This window comes from Pipistrellus kuhlii, unplaced genomic scaffold, assembly GCF_014108245.1.
Source record: "Pipistrellus kuhlii isolate mPipKuh1 unplaced genomic scaffold, mPipKuh1.p scaffold_m20_p_2, whole genome shotgun sequence".
NCBI classification, from domain to species: Eukaryota; Metazoa; Chordata; class Mammalia; order Chiroptera; family Vespertilionidae; genus Pipistrellus; species Pipistrellus kuhlii.
Window position 1 is genome coordinate 172,532,580 of NW_023425515.1, and position 18,103 is coordinate 172,550,682.

General features: G+C 56.5%; 1 protein-coding gene across 1 annotated transcript in view; it reads left to right on the forward strand.

Annotated features, from left to right (window-relative positions):
- The window catches only part of EPHA10 (EPH receptor A10), a 34,923-nt gene extending 17,431 nt beyond the window's left edge, over window positions 1–17,492 (forward strand). The window contains exons 6-17 of the mRNA XM_036445395.2: window positions 335–468; window positions 2,692–2,863; window positions 6,166–6,274; window positions 9,616–9,677; window positions 9,820–9,945; window positions 10,799–10,984; window positions 11,423–11,484; window positions 11,684–11,887; window positions 12,176–12,325; window positions 12,530–12,723; window positions 13,844–13,999; window positions 14,130–17,492. Of these exons, the coding sequence (XP_036301288.1) occupies window positions 335–468; window positions 2,692–2,863; window positions 6,166–6,274; window positions 9,616–9,677; window positions 9,820–9,945; window positions 10,799–10,984; window positions 11,423–11,484; window positions 11,684–11,887; window positions 12,176–12,325; window positions 12,530–12,723; window positions 13,844–13,999; window positions 14,130–14,244 (1,670 nt within the window). The 3' untranslated portion in view covers window positions 14,245–17,492. The remainder of the gene's footprint in view (window positions 1–334; window positions 469–2,691; window positions 2,864–6,165; window positions 6,275–9,615; window positions 9,678–9,819; window positions 9,946–10,798; window positions 10,985–11,422; window positions 11,485–11,683; window positions 11,888–12,175; window positions 12,326–12,529; window positions 12,724–13,843; window positions 14,000–14,129) is intronic.
- The last annotated feature ends 611 nt before the right edge of the window (window positions 17,493–18,103 follow it).

Consider the following 18,103-nt stretch of genomic DNA (forward strand, 5'->3'; position numbering starts at 1 on the left):
TAGGGAGAGCCTGGGGGACTAGAACCTCCCACCAGGAGGGGAGCTGGAGTTTAGGGGATGTGTAAGCAGCAGGAGGCCTGGCACTTTTCTCCATAGAAGCCAAGGAAGTAGAGAGCAGGGTGTGGAGTGACTGGGGCCTCGCTTGCCTCTGGCTTCAGACTCTACCCCTCAGCCTCTGCCCCTCTGAAGCCCATTGGCCCCACCCACAGCCACCAGGCCCCGCCCCTCAGCCTTCCCCAGCCCCGCCCCCAGTCCTCTCCGGCCGACCCTTCCAGCCCCCTGACCCCGCCCTGCAGTCAGATAGGGTCGGAAAACCCACATTCCTTTCTTCCAGGGCCCTGGGAGGAGGATGAGATTCGAAGGGACCGAGTGGAGCCCCAGAGCGTGTCCCTGTCCTGGCGGGAGCCCATCCCTGCTGGAGCCGCTGGGGCCAATGGCACCGAGTACGAGATCCGCTACTACGAGAAGGTGGGTCAGGGTCCCCGAGGCACCTGGCGCTGCGTTCCCAGTGGCAGTCTGCCCCCGGGCCCGTCGTTTCCTCTTCCCAGCAAAACCTTTCTTTCTTTCTTTCTTTCTAAACATACCCACTGGCCCCGGAGTGGCCGGCCTCCCACGCCGGAGTCTCTTCCTGGCCCCTGCTCACGGTGGACTCGCCTGCTCTTCCTCTTCCCCTCAGACCTTCCTTCCTCACTGCCTTCATCCCCATCTTCCCGCTTTTGCCTGTTTACAGCTGACAAAGAGCTCTCTCTGCCGGCGGATCCAGGTTTTGTGTACCCGAATCGAATCGTAGACCTACAATTTACAACCCTTAGAAAAACAATGCAGAAATATCATATTGTTTCAAATTTTACAAAAACGCATGATTGTCTCAGCACAGGGCTAGGTCAGGTGGCCTGCCAGGGCTCCGAGGGGTGCTGGTAAGGGTTTAACAGTCAGCTCTCTGGAACAGGGAATGGACGGGTTATTATAATAATTGTAATAATTGTACTGACATGAAGGATATGTAACATCATTTACAGATAATAATAAAAATATACAGTGGCCCTGCTGATCTGTGCAGCTTTGCTCAAGTAGATCCCAACTTCACCCCCTCCGAGCGAAGCCATCTGGGCTCTAAACACCATCACAGTTAGTTACCAACCACTCCACGCCCCAGGGGGACATTCTCTGAGATCCCGCTGCCTTAGAGGCATTGTGCCAGCCTGAGGTGAGGCAGCCACCCTCCCACCCATTCCGGTGGAACTTGGCTGTTACCACTTGAAGCCAGTGTCCTGCCATTACCCTAGTAAGATGGCAGTACACAGAGGTCTGTTTACTTTTGTGAGGGTCAAGGGTGGGGAGAGGAAGAGGAGGTTGATGGACAGGAGGGAATTCCTTCCACTCTTCCTAATGAGGTACCCACAGACGGGAGAACTTCATGCTACAACAGTGAAAAGCAAAATCAAAGCTGTCAGCACATCAGCCCCCCTACACACACACACACACACACACACACACACTAGGTGTGGACATCCTACTGTCCCAGCTTTATAAAATTTCAACTGAAATTTTAATGCATTTAATTTTAAATATATATTTACTGTAGGGATTTAGAAAATACAGAAAATTAAAATAGCCTCATGGGACTTTTATGATCCAATAAGAGAAGAAGGCATGGGTAGCATAAAGTAGATCACATGAGATTTTCCATTGATGCCACGCTGAGGGGACTGCCCCTGGACAGCAACAGGATATGATCTGTATATGGATTGATAGTCCTTTGTCTACAGTTCTGACAGAGCCAAACCAGAATCTTCTCTGTCATCCATTTGGCATTGAAACCTGAGCTGACATTATATATACACAGCGCTTCTTATTGTAAACGCCTATAGCTATTGATTCTGATAGGATGCTCTGGCTGATTTTTTGCTTACCTCTTGTGTCTGTTGTCAATCCATGGTTGCAGTCCCGCCATGATTTGACAAATGGACTTACCTCCCGACCCACTATCTCTTTTCCCCATGGCTGTACTGTCTTCAAATCTGACACACCATCTGCTGTTAAACTGTTTCCCATGTGGTGCACATATCTTCATCACCGTGAAGCCTGCTCGCAGCCTCAGCCCTGCCTGTGTCAGAGCTTCAGGGCTCCTCAGTCGCTGGAGGAACCTCTTTGCTGAATCACATAATAGGTTTTGAATAGGAAGTCTGTTGGGAGCTGTGCTTTGGGGGCGTGGTATGTTGAATAGGAAGGTGGAGAACTACCCTCTGAGCTCAATTTCCTTATCTCAAGGAGAGGACACCTCCTGTCCTGTGCCTTGCAGGGCAGTTGTGAAAACCAGATGACAAAGGGAAGAAAGGCTTTATGAGCAACAAGGACCGGGCAGGTGCCAGGTCTCATTTTCTTGTTCTTTCCTTGGAGGCAGCAGGCCCAGCTCACCCCCTGGACTGCCAGGCCCTGCTGCCCGTCATCCTGTCACCCCCGCGAAGGAAGATGTAGCCCCTTCCCTGAAGGTTCCCTCAGCGAGTGTGGGTGGGAGCTTGTGGTGGGGAAAGCACGGATACTTTGGGAGAAACATGTGGAATCCACAAATGGAGTCAGGTTCTTCTTCCTAAGGGTGCTCTCCTGCCTCCTGCTCCCTCTCCCCCATCATTCTCCCAGGAGCCTGGGTCTGGCCCTGGGTCTAGGCCTCACTTCTTGGTCTCTCCCCAGGGTCAGAACGAGCAGACCTACTCCACAGTGAAGACAGGGGCGCCTGCGGTCACCGTTACCAACCTGAAGCCAGCTACCCGCTACATCTTTCAGATCCGGGCGGCCTCCCCGGGGCCCTCTTGGGAGACCCAGAGTTTCAACCCCAGCATTGAAGTACAGACCCCCGGGGAGGGTAAGTGAGCTGTGCCAGGGGACCTGGGCGGGATGGGACAGGGAGACAAATTGCAGGGGGCGGTTATCTGTGCAATTAAGAGAGCCTGCGGTGCAGTTTAATGACCGTCTCGTTAACGAGTGCATTGGGAACCACCTGATACCTCTTCAGGATGTGAATTAGACGGCTTCCTGTGCTGGAGGAGCTCCCGGGAAGGAGGTCACAAACACCCCAGGTCTGGGCTGGTGACTCCCTGCCTCACGGGACCTATCCCACGTCTTGTGGAAACATCCTGTGCCCTCCCCAAGATTCTTGCTATTTCCTTGGGAGGAGTTTCAGTCTCATGGTCACCTCTTGCTCTGACCACTAATTCTTTTTTTTTTTTTTTTTACATATATTTTATTGATTTTTTACAGAGAGGGAGAGGGATAGATAGCTAGAAACATCGATGAGAGAGAAACATCGGCCAGCTGCCTCCGCCTCCACAACCAATGTACATGCCCTTGACCGGAATCGAACCTGGGACCCTTCAGTCCGCAGACTGGCGCTCTATCCAATGAACCAAACTGGTTTCGGCCACTAATTCTTTTTCTTTTCCTTTTCTTTAAAAAAAAAAAAATATATTCTTATTGATTTCAGAGAGGAAGGGAAAAGGAGAGAAATAGAAACATCAATGATGAGAGAGAATCATTGATCAACTGACTGCCACCTGCAAACCCACACTGGGGGTTGACCCACTGGGGACTGAGCCGGCAACCCAGGCATGTGCGCTAACTGGGAATCAAACCATGACACTCAACTACTGAGCCACACCAGCTGAGCTGACAGCTAACTTCTTGTTCCCATTCTGCTTCTTTCTCTCTGCCGTGATATGGACCCAAACTTGCCCATATCATGTTCGTTCCCCACTAGGCCTTAAAGTATTGAAACAGACTTCACTGAAGGTGGGGGCGATAAAGGGGTTGCACCGCAGCAATGAGCACAACCAAACTTGAGTTGTACATGCTCAGTGGTGAATAAATTCTCAACAGAGCTGTCATCAAAACAAAACAAAAGCCGAACATTAGATATGCTGATTCTAAAACAGCTCCGCTTCTCCACGGCATTGTCCTACCACCCCCTTCACCAGCCTCCCCCGGTTCCTCGTTCCTGCACCCCCAAACTCCCTTTCAGGAAGCATAAAGAGCAGGCCGCTCCCTCTTTTGTTGTTTCTCTTGCTGCTAACCCAGTCCTCAGGGTCTCACCTCTATCTATCCCCAGCAGCTCACGAAAGTATTTTCCTGGACAAAGGCAGTTCCCCCTAGGAGGCATTCTGGCACCAGCTGTCAAGATAATAATTCTTCCCAACCTGCTACACGAGTCTAATCCAAGATAGGCAGAGCTCTGAGCCCAAAGGGAGGTGGAGATAAAGTGTTGAGGGAGGTTGAGTTCTGGGAAGGGAGACAGCACTTCTTGCTCAAATGCCCGTCTGTGCCAGACCTTGGCCAGGTGCTGGCAAACGGAGATTAGAGCCATGTCTCGGAGGCTGGGGAACATGACTGTGTGGAGACAGGCAGGAAAGGCATTTTGGATAGATGAAGCCATCCGAACAAAGGAGCATGGGTTTGACTGGAGTGAGTGTGGTATGGGCAGGAGCTGGGACTGTTAGCGGAAGGGGCTGGTGACTTCCATTCCTCTGGAGCTTGGATACTGCTCAGTTCCCTGGTTATGGGGGCCTGGGCCTCCCGATCTGCATAGCATTTTTTCCAGTGAGATATAACCCCAGATCAGGTTCATGATGAAAGACCATGCTTCAGTGTCCCATTGCTGCAAAACAAATTGCCCCAAAACTTAGCAGCTAAAAATTTGTTATCTCATGTTTTTTTGTTGGTCAAGGGTATGGGTGCAGCTTAACTGGGTGCCACATGACTCAGGATCTCTCACAAGAATGTAGTCAAGGTGTCCTCTGAGGTTGTGATTCATCTGAAGGCTTAACTGTGGGAGACTCTGTCTCCCTACTTAGGTTTTATATATATATTTACTTATTTCAGAGAGAAAGGGAGAGGAAGAGAGAGACAAAAACATCAATGATGAGAGGGATCATTGATTAGCCGCCTCCTGCAGGTTGGATCATTGATTAACCGCCTCCTGCAGGTTGGACCAAGCCCGCAAGCCAGGCATGTGCCTTTGACTGAAATCGAACCTGTGACCCTTCGTTCCGCAGGCTGACACTCTATCCACTGAGCCAAACCAACTAGAGCCCTACTTGGGTTCTTGCTGGCTCTTTGGCGGAGGCATGCAGTTCCTTGGCTCATGGGCTTCTCCTTTAGAGACTGAATGAGCGAGAGAACACCCGAGACAGAAGGCACTCTCTCCCGTAACCTAATCTTGGGAATGATACCCATTACTTTTGCCACATTCTTCAAAGCCTTTGGGAAGAAATTATTGTTCCTCTATTCAGCCCTGCTCAGCTTTCTCTGTTTCTTATTTTATTCTACAGTTATATTCTTGTTTCTATCTTTCCCGCTGATCTGTACACCCCTCCCGGGCAGGGAATCTGGCTCATTCATTGCTTCCTCCCCAGTACCAGCCTCGTACTGTTGGGTGGATGGGTGGATGGATGGGTGGATGGATGGGTGGATGGGTGAATGGATGGGTGAATGGATGGGTGAATGGATGGGTGAATGGATGGGTGAATGGATGGGTGAATGGATGGGTGGATGGGTGGATGGGTGAATAGGGCTGACAGCCTGAGCTCCTCTAGGCCTCTCCCTTGGTGAAATAATTCAAAGCAGAGGTTTGAAATCAAGTTCAAATCTTAGGTTCATTTTTTATTAGCTCTGTGACCTTGAACACGTTATACAACTTGTCTCAATGTCAATTTCCTCAGCTGTAAAATGGAGACAGTAGCACCATACTGGCTGGTTGTGATGATGAGACAGGATCATTCAGTTCAGGCACATGGCCTAGTGTCCAGAATGGCACTAAATGTTTACTTTTATTATTATTGGTGGTGAATGGTCTCGTTTGGGGTTGGGGAGCTCCGACAAGAGGCCATTCCCCCTGCAGAGCTACCTCAAGTCTGTCATTGCCCATCTGAAAGGCAAAAAGGGGGTCCCAGGTCTGCCTGTCGGACCCCTGCGCCTCGCTCAGAGCTGGGCTTCTGTGGAGGTGCCCAGCCCAGGGAGAACTGGAGGCTGCAGGCGCCGCTGTGTTTGGCGGGACTGCCTCGATCCCCCTGCTGCTGGGAGTCAAAGGGGCTGCAGAAACCCTTCTGTGGGGCGAGGACACTGACCCAGGAGCCCGGTGCTCTGCCTGCCTCAGCCTCCTGCTCTTCCTCCCAGCTGCCTCCAGCACCAGGGACCAGAGCCCCGCAGTTGTTGTCACCGTGGTGACCATCTCAGCCCTCCTTGTTCTGGGCTCTGTGATGAGCGTGCTGGCCATTTGGCGGAGGTAGGTGATCCGAGCCTGACTGACCTCCGGTGAGTTGTGACCCTGTGCTCACAGGCACCATCATTTGCACACACGTGGATTTGCACTTGCAAGCACATTGCCATACAGATGCAGGCATGGCTAGTCTAGTCCTGGCCCCGCCCCCACCCGCTGCTCCTGCGGCAGCCAGCACTGCAGCTAGCTAGCTCAGCCACTCTGGGATGAAGGGGATTTAGCTCCTTAACTCATTAAATGTCAGAAGGCATCACTGAGGATGGAATCAAGCTGTGGCTGCTCCAGTGCGATTAGGATTCTCCTGAGGCGCTCCGAGGCCCCCAGCTGCTGCCCCAAGGGGTCCTGAGGCCCTTGAACACAGGCAAAGGGAAGAAAAGCATAAATTGTGTTGTGTGTCTGTGTGTGGGAGGGAGGACAGGGAGGGGAACTGAGAAACCAGAAACCCCCAGCCCCCAGCAGAAGAGGCTTGCAGGAGAGAGGGCAGGGAAGGGGGCTGGGAGGAGGGGAAGATGGCTCTGGAATCTAGCTCAGAGAAGATTCCAGGCCTTTTGCCTGGAGCAGAAACCTCATGGCACATGTTCCCCAGGCAGGTCCGTGTGGGGTAGGGTGGAGAGGGGAGGAGCTGAGCTCAGCACACTTGTGGGGTTGAGAGTCTGCACTCAAAGGGCTGCAGCTGGGGGAGCAGAGGAGAGAAATGGGCTGGCCGGAGAGCCACATCTCCACGCATCTCAGAACGAATTGCCCGAGGCTGGAGGGACAGTGAGCATCCATTGGGCATGACAGAGTATGACTGAGGGGGAGAGGACCTTGTCCTGTGGGTCTCCAGAGTAGCGAGCTTCTTCCTCATGGAGCCTCCAAGTTCATATGTTGGACCTATTGGAAAGCAGCTGTGGACAGGAGCCAAGAGCACTGTGTTCTGCCTGTGAGTGTAGGGGCTCAGGGAGGCAGAAAGGAAAGGGGAGAGAGGTGAACGAGGAGCACCTCCCTGGGAGGACTTTGCAGGAGCCACTGCACAGGAGGACTCAGAGACAGGTGTCCTGAGCAGGCAGAGCAAGCCAGGGGGTGGATTTCATAACCTGCTCAAAATCAAACGACAGTGAAGCGGGGAGAACCAGCCGGACTAGTGCCGATGGGCGCGGGGCACACTCCAGACCTCTGCAGCCCATCCCCTGGGCAGTGGTCTCACCTCTTCCCCTCCTCCTTCTATTCTGGCTCATCCACTTGCGTCTTCCAGTGGAAGCTTCTCATTTCCTCTCCCACTGCACCACCCACTTACCTTGTCCCTTCCCTTCATCTCAACCCTCTCTCTTGGATGTCCCCTCACTCCTGGAAGTCCTGTCTCCATGCTGAGTGACTTGTGTAGCCATTGCATGGCCAGTCCCAGCCCCCCACCTCTTCCTTCTTTGACTTCCTGGTTCCCAAGGACCTTCTCTTCTGTTCCTCCTCCCCCTCCCTCTCCCCAACCCTCCCCTTTATCCTGACAAGAACATCACTCGGGATACTGGGATACTGGTCCATTTCTGCTTTGGTCCTTCAGGCTCCCTGTCCCTGCAGCTTGCTCCCTCAGCCCCCTTTGCTGCCCCACCTACACCCCCTCCCCCCCCACTCTCTTCAATTATATCGTTAGCCCCTCATCTTCTCACCACCAGGTCGACACTCCTGCCTCTCTCAGGTCCTTCCCTCCCTCCTTTCGCTCTAGAGGAGGTACCTTCCTCCTAGGATCAGTCTTCCTGCCTAGAACCGGAGCCCGCTCCCTCTCACATCTCAGGAACCCGTACTGTTTAAATGTCCCTCTCTCCCCCACGGGACAGTGAATGTTCACTGCGCTTAGTAAGCTCCTTATGCTATCAGGTGGGGCCGCCTTTTCTTTTTTAAATCTTTATTGTTGAAACCATTGCATACGTTCCCTTTCCTCCTCCATTGGCTCCAGCCCGCCTCGCCCCCCCACCCCAGACCTTCACCAACCTATTGTCTGTGTCCATGGGTTATGCACATATGCATACAAGGTCTTTGGTTGATTATTTCCTGATTTTATTAAAGAGAAAACAGAGCCGCTCAGCGGAGGAGCTGGGAAGCCAGTCCGTGCAGTGAGGTCCCAGAGCCCACGCTGTTAACCGCCCGGTGACCACCTCTTCCTCTGTGACAGACAGCCTTTCTCCCCTCCCCCGTTGGTATGGAACCATGACCGTCTCTCTCCAGCCTCCCCTAATCCCTCTCCTCCAGCCCTCCGAGACTGACCCCTCTCTCTGCTGCTTTCCTTTCCTTGGTTCCTGTGACATCACCACTCCAGTTTCCCTCCCACTTCTCTGGCGGTTCCGTTGTGATCTCCGTGGCTTCCTTCTCCCCTACCCAAAGTCAAAGTGTAGGGGGTCCTCTGACTTGTTCCTAGTCCTGAACTTGTGTTCCAAACTCCAGACACAGACATACACATACTAACTCCCCCCGCCCCCCCCCCCTCCCCGATCCTCCCTGCCCATCCCAGAGGCCCTGCGAACTCAAATGTCTCCACATGAACTTCCATCCTCCCTTCCTGGTAAATGGCAGCACCATGGGCTCTGCTGGGCAAGCCTTCTTCCTCTCCCTTCCTGCCTCCCCGTCACCCGCATGCCTCTTGAGTCCTCTCGCTTTTCTCACCCCGGAGTCTGAGCCACCGCCATTGCCAGCAGGGACAGCAGCAGCAGCAGCTAGGATGATCTTTCTAAAATGCAAATGGCATCTCAGCACTCCCTTCTCAGCATCCCCTAGGGGCTCTCCTCCAATCCGGAATAAAAGTCAAAGTCTTTATCTGGGCCAGCAAGGCCCGGCCTCAGGGGGCTCCCACATGCCAGCCTGTGACGTGGTCCTCTGGTCCCCAGCGGCCTGTCTCAGGCAGCCGCCCTGATGGCCAGGAAGGGGTCGTTCCCATCCACTGCGCACAGCCCTCTCCTCTGCTGGGCCCTGTGAGCCGCTGTGGTGAACCCTCAGTGTTGGTTTTCCTGACTACACCGGAAGCTGCCCTCTGTGCAAGGCCTGTTTGTTCTGCTCCCCTGTACCAGGGGGGCAGCTTGAACTGAAAGTCGGTGTGTGTGTGTGTGTGTGTGTGTGTGTGTGTGTGTGTATAGATTTGGGTGCCTCGGAGTGGCAAGAATATGCGTGTGACTCAGAGTGCCAATAACTAGGAATGCTGATGGGGGTAGAGTTAGGTCTAACGCTAGGGTTACCTGAGTGCTCTGGGGAGGAGCTTTCAAACCAGCTGAATAAGAAGGTCCCTCCCCTGGGGCACAGACCTTGTCCTTTTGAAGGGACAAAGAGGTGCCCCCCTCCCCCAAATGGGGAGCCTGGCTCAAGGAATGACTCTGCGCCCCCAGGCCCTGCAGCTATGGCAAAGGAGGTCAGGACGCCCACGACGAGGAGGAGCTGTATTTCCACTGTGAGTTGCCTGGGCCTGGTGTGGGGCGGGGCGGGCGCCCCCTACCTCACTCCTCACCCCTCTTCCTGCGTCTACTGCACACCCCACCCTCTAGCCTCGGCGGCCCCTCCTCAGGACCCTCTCTCTCTGTCCGTGTTCCCAGTCAAAGTGCCGACTCGCCGCACGTTCATGGACCCGCAGAGCTGTGGGGACCCCCTGCAGGCCCTTCACCTGTTTGCCAAGGAGCTGGATGCGAAAAGTGTCATCGTGGAGAGGAGCCTTGGAGCAGGCAAGCTGGGCACCCAGGAAGCCCTGTTCCTGGGGAGCCCCACCCCTGCCCTAGCCCCACCCTCCATAGAAGTCCGAGCACCCTCCACCCTCCACCCGCTTTGATTCTCTCAGCCTGACTCCGCCCCCAGGCCCTTTCAGAGCTGGCCTGTTCAGACTGCCATGGGCAGATGGGCAGGCGTTCAGTCCCAGGTCTTCATGGGGCAGTGAGGGGGTCCTTTGCAAGCTTGGGGACCAGACATACCTGAGCTTTAGTCCCCACTCTGTCACTAACCGGCTGTGTGATCAGGGGCACATCCTTCTTCTGCTCTGAGCCTGAGTCTCCTCTGTAAAATGGGCATGACAGCTGCCTCAGACTGAGCTCATACGGGACTTCACAGGCTCAGCCCAAGGCCTGGCTCATGGTAGGTGCTCGCCCCCTAATGGTCAGCCTCCTGACTCTTCCTGTCTGCACACCCGTGGCCTGTGCTGGGGAAGGCAGCCACGTTCACCAGGAGCCAGAAGCCAAGCCCTGATGTGGTTGCCAGACTCACTGGGCGGAAGCCAGACAGCGGCAGTGTGGCAGAATGGGTGCTGTCGCCATCCTGGGTCACATGGGCTGAAGGAGCCCTCTCTTTGAGGCAGGCAGGCAGGGAGAAGTCCCCTTGCACACGGCCACCAGGCAGGAGGAGGAGAGAGAGATGGAACCAGTCGCTCCGCTGGTACTCAATTCAGCATGATTTGAACCCGAGAGCTCCGAGTCCCAGACTGGAAGCCGCTCATGATCCAGAAGTTGCTCTCTCCTCGGCTCACCCTGCCCGGGGTTGGCCAAGGGAGTGGCCTCTGGCGGTGTCTGAGGCGCTGCTTCCCCACAGGGCGGTTTGGGGAGCTGTGCTGCGGCTGCCTGCAGCTCCCTGGCCGCCAGGGTCTCCCCGTGGCCGTGCACACGCTGCGGGAAGGCTGCTCCGACTCCCAGAGGCTCAGCTTCCTGGCCGAGGCCCTCACCCTGGGCCAGTTTGACCACAGCCACGTTGTGCGGCTGGAGGGCGTCGTCACCCGAGGTAGGGCCGGTGCTCCACAGGGATGGAGGTGGGGATGACGAGGCGGGAGGTGGGGTGCTCCTGTCCCCCAGAGCCCCTCCCTAAACCGCGAGGGAGCCCCTGAAACGCCCAGCATGGGGGAAGGTCTCAGCTTTGCTTCACCGCAAAGCTGTCCCCAAATGACCTTTCTGACTGGTGGTGACACCCTGTGGGGTGGGCTGAGGCCGTCTATACCACCAAGGTCCAAGCAGCCTTGGGGGATTTTTCTTAGCACACTTGTGGCTCTTGACCTCTGTTCCCCTGTAGACGCCTCCTCTTGTCCCTCAGCATAGGGGACCGTGGGTCCTGAAGGAGGGTGGCAAGATGAGGGGAGTGTGGCCCAGGTCGGGGCTCAGATAGGGGGGCCTGTGTCCAGAGGGAGCGCCGTCTCAGCCTATGTGTCCACGTCCCCGGGCACAGGGAGCACCCTGATGATCGTCACCGAGTACATGAGCCACGGGGCCCTGGACAGCTTCCTCAGGGTGAGTGCCGCGGGCCCCGGGGAGACATGACCCCGTTATGTTCTCTTTGTTGGGACTCGGAGCGGCCTCGTTCCCTGGAAAGGCACCCGCTGGCCAGGCCGACCTGGAGGGTGACGGGGCAGACGGAAGCACAGGGAGGGCCGCTCCGCACCTTTCCCGGGGCCGCACAGCACCCGGCCTCCCTCTCCTTCCTCCCCAGCGGCACGAGGGCCAGATGGTGGCCGGGCAGCTGCTGTTGCTGCTGCCCGGGCTGGCGTCGGCCATGAAGTACCTGTCGGAGATGGGTTACGTTCACCGGGGCCTGGCCGCCCGCCGCGTGCTGGTCAGCAGTGGCCTCGTCTGCAAGGTTTCCGGCTTCGGGCGGGGGCCTCGGGACCGAGCGGAGGCCGTCTACACCACCATGGTGAGGAGCTGTTTCCCCGAGGCACGTCTGCTCCTGTTTCCACCAAACTGCCCCAGAGGCCCCAGCTCCCCGCTGCCCCCTCCCCTGCTGGGTCCCGCTAACTCCCCCCACCCCGCCCCTCGGCAGTCGGTCCTGGATACATGTCAGTGTGGACATCGCCTTGTGGTCAGCGGTGTGCTTTCCCCAGATGTGCAGCTAGGGGGATGGCAGGTGGGGCTGGACCTGGGCCCTGTGGTGTGGGGAGCCTGGGTGTCCCTCCCCGCCCCTGACCCGCCCGCCCGCCCGCAGAGTGGCCGGAGCCCGGCGCTGTGGGCCGCCCCCGAGACGCTGCAGTTCGGCCACTTCAGCTCTGCCAGCGACGTGTGGAGCTTCGGCGTGGTCATGTGGGAGGTGATGGCGTTTGGGGAGCGGCCCTACTGGGACATGTCCAGCCAGGACGTGAGTGAGCTCGGCTCCAGCGCCTTGCCTTCTGATCCTCGTGCCCTTTGACCTCAGTTCCCCGGTTCCTCTTCACTGTTTCTTTGCTTCTAGTCCTGCCTGGCCTGACCACCCCAGTCTTCCTCGTGTGTGTGTGTGTGTGTGTGTGTGTGTGTGTTAGGGGGGATCTAAAGCCTCCCTCTGCACCCCTACCCGGTGGCCCAGGTAATCAAGGCCGTGGAGGATGGCTTCCGGCTGCCGCCCCCCAGGAACTGCCCTTCCCCCCTGCACCGGCTGATGCTGGACTGCTGGCAGAAGGACCCGGGTGAGCGGCCCAGGTTCTCCCAGATCCACAGCATCCTGAGCAAGATGGTGCAGGACCCAGAGCCCCCGAAGTGTGCTCCGGCCCCCTGTCCCAGGTACATTCCCACCCACCCCCCATCCCCGACCAGAGCAGACTTCGCGACCTCTCACCTGCCCGTGAATGGCCTCCCACGTGCCCCTCGTACAGCAGCCCCATCTCTCCTACCCCACCTGTTAGGTAGGACTGCTCACCCGGCTGTCCCAGATAAATCTGCTATTCCAGGTGCCTGAGGCACGTGCAACCTTCGTCCATCCTAGTCACTTTTACTTGTCCTGGGTTGTGCTCACGTATCCCAGAGACAGTGGCCATTGGATAAATACACTGAGTGGCCAGATCACTACGATCTCTGAACTCATAATAATCTGGCCACTCAGTGTATATCCTCTTATCAGTGGTCGGCAAACTCATTAGTCAACAGAGCCAAATATCAACAGTACAGTGATTGAAATTTCTTTTGAGAGCTGGAAACCGACTTCTTCGCATGGGCCACGAAGTTTCAATCGCACTGGATGTGCACGCCCACACGTGGTATTTTGTGTAAGAACCACACTCAAGGGGCCAAAGAGCCGCATGTGGCTCGTGAGCCACAGTTTGCCGACCACTGCCCTATATAATAAAAGACTAATATGCAAATTGTCCCCTCAATCAGGAGTTTGACCAGCAGGCAGGCCGGCCAACTGCCCATGTCCCCTCCCCCTGGCCAGGCTGGCCGGACCCCACCCATGCATGAATTCATGCACTGGGCCTCTAATGTGTGTGTGTGGCCACAAAGTGGCCAGATTATTATGCATTCAGAGATCATAATCTGGCCACTCAGTGTATGTGGTAATAGTCCTAACTGACTTGTAATTTCAGTAAATAAAATAAGTGAAAACAGTACAAGTTGTCCCAAATATGAGATGCCTTCACAACTGTCCTAGGTGTGTCCTCCCCCCAGGCTGTTCCAGATACTCTCAGGACCTTTGGCTGGCTCAGGTGCAACCCACACCCACCCACCTGAGTGTGAAACACTCACCTGATCTGAGAATGCATGGCATGCGGTGTGAGCCAGGTCTGCCCTGGGCCCAGGCCTCCCCGTCTGTCCTAGCACAGCTGGCCTGACCGCAGGACAGCGAGCGGGCTGGGCACCAGATCCTGCTGATGACTGACCACCCCCCCTCCCCTCTGCCCCCCAGGCCACCCACTCCCCTGGCGGACCGTGCCTTCTCCACCTTCCCCTCCTTTGGCTCCGTGGGCGCCTGGCTGGAGGCCCTGGACCTGGGCCGCTACAAGGACAGCTTCACGGCAGCTGGCTACGGGAGCCTGGAGGCCGTGGCCACCATGACTGCGCAGTGAGTGGGCGGAACCCAGGGCCCTGCCCCCGCCTCTACGGGAGGCCCAGCGGGTCCCCATCCTGGCTGTTCCCTGTCCAGACAGAGGGAGGGGCTTGAGCGGCTGGGTCTGACCCGTTGTTCTTCGCAGGGACCTGGTGAGCTTGGGCATCTCGTCGGTGGAACACCGGGAGGCCCTCCTCAGCGGGGTCAGCGCCCTGCGGGCACGAGTGCTCCAGCTGCAGGGCCGGGGGGTGCAGGTGTGAGCAGCCCCCGCCCTTCCAGGCCGGGACCGCGGTGGGCTGCGAACCCCCACCTGGACAGCACCCTGGCAAGCTGCGCTCCACCGCGCAGAAGTGAGCCCTCGCCCCATCTTCCTCAGTCTGAGCGCCTTGGCTGACTCGGTCTCCCTGGGGAAAGGGTCACATCCGTGGAGAAGACCCTGGAGAGAAGAGGGAGGAAGCGCAGGGTTCCAGATGCTGAGGTGGGGCTGGGCAGGGAGGGAGGACAGAGTTTGAAATCACCGGGCTCATGCCTTCCTGTCTCCCACATCCGTGGGAGGCTGGGACCCCCCCGTATCCCACAGGCCCATGGCCAGCAGGCAGCCTGGGTCCCTGCTGGGCTCTCCTGAGGCCTGAGTGACCAAGCTGCCCGGAAGCCCGTCCTCATGGGCCCTGGAGGGCAGGGTCCTCAGCTCCTTGTGCCCTGGCTCTGCCCTGGCTGGACGTTGGTTCTTGAGGCGCAGGCCGCGGAGGAGGTGCTGAGCTCAGGGCTGGACCCCGAGGCCCTGGGCTTTGAGCTGGTTTCTGCTTCCCTTGCTTTGGGGCTGGGACAGTTCAGGGGGAGGGGAAGGGTCCTGGGTGGGCCCCTCGAGGTCCTGGTGCTCCCCGAGGCCCCGTGAGCCTCTCTTTGAGCTTTGCATTCCTTTTATAACCTCAGTGGCCGGGACCCCTGGGATGAGCAGGAGCGGAGGTGTGTTCTCTCCAGGGGGACCCCGGGCTTTGTGTCCAGCCGTGGGGGTGGTGAAGAAGAGACTCTCAGAGATGGACCTTTCTCTCTGACAGGCTGGGCCACCCCTCACTGTTCAGATGGGGAAACTGAGGCCCAGGGAGGAGTCAGGGCCGGGCCTGGGTTACAACGAGGTGGCACAGGGCCCTGTGCAGGGGTGAGGCTGGCTCTGGAGAGAGACCTTGGTCCTGCCCTGTGGCAGCCAGGGGTACTCTGCGGTGAGCCCCTATGGGGAGCTCCATCCCCTGGCCACCACCCAGCCCCCCACAGAGCAAGGCGCCTCCTCCCTGGGGGTCTGCAGGCCTCTGACCAAAGCGGGTGCCCTAGGCTGGCTCCAGGTTCCTTGTCCAGAGGGGCTCCCTAAGTGGTGGTGACCACGAGGCCAGGCTGTCGTCCGTCAGGAAGGCGGCTGGGGCTGGATAGGCCACGGGCTGTCTTTCAGGTTACTCCTGTTGGGCATCTCTGAGTTTGGCTGTGTGTGGGGTGGGTGGGATGGGGTGGGATGGGAAGGAGCAGAGAGAATGAGACACAGAGCCGGCCCTTGGAGGGCTTAGGCCAGGTGGGGAGATGAGCTCAGGCACCAAGAAGCACCCCAAGGGTGCCTTCCTACAGTGCCCCGGAGCCCCGGGGGAGACCTTTGGGCTGGCCAGGGGGCTGGAGGGGCAGCTGGACGCTCTTGATTGTGTGTGTGGTGGGATGTCTGGAGGGGTTCGTGGCTGAGAGGCTGACTTGGAGGTTGGGGGAGGGCCATTCCTTAGTGGGTGAAGATGGAGGCCCTAGGAAAGGAGGAGCCCAGGCAGAAGGGGAGCTGAGAAGGAGCCTGGGGGCTGGGAGACGCTGTGCACTTTGGGGGAGCACCCGTGGTGGGGATGGTGCCTCACAGCAGTGCCTTTGGCCTGGCCCTGCCAGCTCTTTTCTCCTTAGGTCCCCACCCCACCCCCTCAACCTGCTTTCTGTTTACTGGGCGCCTGCCCCAGCTCGGAGACTCGGGGGTACTAGGGGAGACCAAGACATTGCTTCCATCTTGGACAGGGCTGGAGGGTCTCGTGCCAGGTGCCCTTCAGGCTCGGCACCCCCAGCCCCTGCCCCCAGGAAGCTTGGAGAAGACATGGTGTGGGAACCGGCGTCCAGTCTTGTGTGGAGGGAGCGTCATCTCCAGCTCCAGCTCCCTCCTTCGAGGTCTAAAGGCCACCCCCCACCCCCCAGCAGCTGTTCTGCAGAGTGGCCCCTGTGGGCAGGACTTCGGTGTCCAGGGTAGATCTCCCTCCACTGGAGTGAGGTCCCAGAATCCTAAGGGGTCCCAGGCCTCAGCCCTGAACGGGTGCTGGTGTAATGCAAGCTGATGGCTCTATAGGAACCCCCTACAGATCTATTTTTATATGGAACTCATTCACTGGACAGAGGGAGGTGGCCTGCAACCCCCCAGTTCCCCCGTCTGAGCCCACCCAGGGAGGGAAGGGTCCGGTTGGGGAGATGGTTTCTTTGATTAGTGCTAGAAAAGTTTTTATAATTTGGGGTTCTGTATGGAGGACAAAGTAATAAAAACTTGTGATATGGTGTCTCTTTCAGTGACAGTTGTTTTGCCATTAAGTAGTTTGAGACCCTCCTCCCTCTCCCTCGTGGGCTCTCCACAGTGTGCGTCTGAGATCGCTCTGCATGGAAACAAGTTAGAGGGTCCCTTTCATGAGAGACCCCTGTCTAGTGGGGGACATTCTTAGGAGGTGACAAGACACTGTGATCAGGGCCCCCGGAGCTTTGCCAGCATGATCTTTGCATCAGATTCGAAGGGGTGTCTCCTTGGAGACTGTCACCTGTGGCCATCCCATAGGCTCTCAGCATGTTGTGACAGAGCATGTGCTTGTGGGCACTGCCCATTGGCTGATGGGATGCTGGGCTCTTGCCGGTGTCTTGGTACCAAGGGTATGTTATGTCTTCCATCATATTCATCATCTGAGGGTCAGAAAACACCAATGGCATGGATGCTAATATCAATTAAGGAAAGACGATCGTGAAGTGTAGGAGGCAAGAAGGGTGGGTTACAGCTGGTGGGAGGGAGTGGGGGAGAGAAGGCTTGTTCTGCAGGCCGGGTGAGGCAGGGGGACTGGACTAGGAAAGGGGACTGGAAAATGCCTAAACCTGTGAAGGGCAACAAGAAGGCACCTTAGCCAAAGCGAACTGCTTCCAGTTCCAGTGGGAGCTCAGTGTATCCCCAGTTCTGATTGACCTTTCATTGTTTCTCCTTCCATGTCTGAATTGTCTATTATTAAATCTTCAGCATGTGTGTGTCACACTGAATTTTAGGGACTGGTGTAAAATTAGAGGAGGACAACATTTGTCAGGGCTTGTGCACATGTGGACATTGAGACAAGTGTAGGACACAGCGTGATAAGCTCTCTGTTGGCATGCGAAGTCATTTCTTTGGCAGAGCGGGGGATAGTAGATCCTTTGAGCTAAAAGCTGTCTGATGCTGTGAATAAACGATGCCTGGGTGATGTCCTATCACACACCTCAAGCTCTTTCTATGAATAATTTAACCTAACTCTTGGTGAGGCACTACATCTGGAATTCTTTCAATAGGAAGCCCCAAGGAGGGCTTTGGAGAGACCAGGGGGCTTGCAGGGCGAAGAATGAAACTTTACTGAAATCCTAGAGTTCTCTGAAACAGCCTCAGGGGCCCAGGGAAGGGGACTCCAGGCCAATCTTCCCTCCAACCCAAAGCAGCTCTGCTTAGGGTACAAGGTAAATTGCCCAGAGGTACAAGGCAGTAACAAAGGAAAGTCAGAGCGGGAAATGCTTTCAGTGGGAAGAGGACTCGGTTGACTGGCCCGTGTTGCCAGATCTTATTTTTTGAAGCTAGCAATCACTTTTGTGAACTTTGGCAATTTTTAAATTGTTATAATTTTAAAAAACAGTGAACAGCCGAAACCGGTTTGGCTCGGTGGATAGAGCGTTGGCCTGCAGACTGAAAGGTCCCGAGTTCGATTCCGGTCAAGGGCATGTACCTTGGTTGCGGGCACATCCCCAGTGGGGGGTGTGCAAGAGGCAGCTGGTCGATGTTTCTCTCATCGACATTTCTAACTCTCTATCCCTTTCAATTTCTCTCTGTGTAAAATCAAT